General features: G+C 45.1%; 1 protein-coding gene across 1 annotated transcript in view; it reads left to right on the top strand.

The window, feature by feature from the left end:
- Window positions 1-2,500, top strand: part of grip1 (glutamate receptor interacting protein 1) — a gene marked incomplete at both ends in the record, with an annotated part of 38,919 nt that overhangs the window by 29,490 nt on the left and 6,929 nt on the right. The window contains 4 exons of the mRNA XM_079236378.1: window positions 88-291; window positions 380-533; window positions 1,204-1,242; window positions 1,508-1,619. Coding sequence (XP_079092504.1) covers window positions 88-291; window positions 380-533; window positions 1,204-1,242; window positions 1,508-1,619 — 509 coding nt within the window. The remainder of the gene's footprint in view (window positions 1-87; window positions 292-379; window positions 534-1,203; window positions 1,243-1,507; window positions 1,620-2,500) is intronic.

Here is a 2,500-nt window from a genome sequence, read left to right on the forward strand (position 1 = left end):
CACACACACACACACACACACACACACAGTGATTGTGCTCTTCCTGCGTTATGTTCTGTCTCTGATCCGTTCTCTTTCCTTTTTTAGTGTCGAGCCCGAAGTCTTGTATGATTGGCTCAGGCCTGGGCACGGGGGCGGGGCTTGTCCACGAGCACCAGGACGGGGTGGACGAGCCCATCGTCATGGTGACGCCTGCACCCGGCCAGCGTGCGTTCGGCGCACTGCCGTCGGTGGACAGCGCCGTGGAGTCCTGGGACGGGTCCAACATGGACGGCAGCTTCGCCGCGCCGGGTAGGAGGCCAAGCGTCTGACCTTTGACCTTTGACCTTTCCGGAGCGTGGAGGCACGACCGCGGTAATGAAAACGTCTCTGTGTGCAGCTCCGCCGTTCCAGTCGTCTCCGTACAGCTTCCACGAGTGGCGCAACGCCAAGACGACCAACAGCCAATCGTCTTGCTCCGCCCGCCAGAGAGCCAATCCGCTGTCAGACCTGGGCCTGAGCGACGACGACTGGGACCGCCCCCCGCTGGGAGGGTGAGCGCTTAATTTGTCATTTCTGTTCATGTTCTAACAGGTTTGTATCCGTTAGAATGACTCGAATGAAGAAAATCAAACAATTAATATTCATGAGAGCGATTACAACGGATGGGGATTTAAAGGAATATAATAAGATACAGATTACAGATAAAGAAATACAAAATATATATAGCAAAAACAAATAACAAAAAAGGAGAAATCATATTGCAAAAGAAACTGTGAAGGAGATAAACTCGCTTACAGCTTAAATACAAAAAAGACATGTAAACACTCTGTTGTTAAGTCAATAACATGTCTACTTTCTTTCCATAAGAGATTATTTCAAAATAATAGCCAAGAAATACATTTATTTCAACAACAGATATAAATATTAACAGAAAATACTACATTTGGAAATCAATAAATACAAAAATAAACATTTTGCCAATTATATAAATACATTTTATTTATTTATTTATGTTCATATACATTATTTTAAACCAGATTTATTTTTTATTTTAAAATGTCTTTCTTTATTATTTTATTAATTGATTTGTTTGGTAATTTATTTATTATATCGGCAGCTTTAATCCTCCATACATTAGCGTGTTAGCGTTCCTCATTCAACCCGGTGGGAGTTGCTAGCCGGGAGCTAACAGCAGTAACAGCTGTGTGTCTCTGTCTGCAGAGGACGTAATCTGCCCAGCGGTCTAATCACTGACAGCAGGTACCACACTGACCTTTGACCCCCACACAGTCCTCTGTCCCTACCTCCAGCAGAAAGCCCTCACCTGGTGACCTTTGACCCCTGCCTCACTGCCTCTATGACACATACACCCGCTGGATGTGTATGTCGTCACTGCACATGTTGTCCCTCACGAGTCTCACCAGCATGACCTCCTCCAGCCTCCTGTGTGTGTGTGTGTGTGTGTGTGTGTGTCCATCAGGATGTTCTTCTCTCTGATTGGCTGACCTTTGACCTTTGACCTCAGGTTCACTGTGGGACACGATGGGACAGAACCGGACCAGGAGGAGAACTTCTGGTCTCAGGCTCTGGAGGATCTGGAGACCTGCGGCCAGAGCGGCATCCTCCGAGAGCTGGAGGTGAGGAGTACTGAGCAAGTAGTAGTATTCTAGGAGGAGTAGTACTGAGCAAGTAGTAGTATTCTAGGAGGAGGAGTAGTACTGAGCAAGTAGTAGTATTCTAGGAGGAGTAGTACTGAGCAAGTAGTAGTATTCTAGGAGGAGGAGTAGTACTGAGCAAGTAGTAGTATTCTAGGAGGAGGAGTAGTACTGAGCAAGTAGTAGTATTCTAGTAGGAGTAGTACTGAGCAAGTAGTAGTATTCTAGGAGGAGGAGTAGTACTGAGCAAGTAGTAGTATTCTAGGAGGAGTAGTACTGAGCAAGTAGTAGTATTCTAGGAGGAGTAGTACTGAGCAAGTAGTAGTATTCTAGGAGGAGGAGTAGTACTGAGCAAGTAGTAGTATTCTAGGAGGAGTAGTACTGAGCAAGTAGTAGTATTCTAGGAGGAGTAGTACTGAGCAAGTAGTAGTATTCTAGGAGGAGGAGTAGTACTGAGCAAGTAGTAGTATTCTAGTAGGAGGAGTAGTACTGAGCAAGTAGTAGTATTCTAGGAGGAGTAGTACTGAGCAAGTAGTAGTATTCTAGTAGGAGGAGGAGTACTGAGCAAGTAGTAGTATTCTAGGAGGAGGAGTACTGAGCAAGTAGTAGTATTCTAGGAGGAGGAGTAGTACTGAGCAAGTAGTAGTATTCTAGGAGGAGTAGTACTGAGCAAGTAGTAGTATTCTAGGAGGAGGAGTAGTACTGAGCAAGTAGTAGTATTCTAGGAGGAGGAGTAGTACTGAGCAAGTAGTAGTATTCTAGTAGGAGTAGTACTGAGCAAGTAGTAGTATTCTAGGAGGAGGAGTAGTACTGAGCAAGTAGTAGTATTCTAGGAGGAGTAGTACTGAGCAAGTAGTAGTATT

This window comes from Taurulus bubalis (genome assembly GCF_910589615.1).
Source record: "Taurulus bubalis genome assembly, chromosome: 20".
Classification (NCBI taxonomy): Eukaryota; Metazoa; Chordata; class Actinopteri; order Perciformes; family Cottidae; genus Taurulus; species Taurulus bubalis.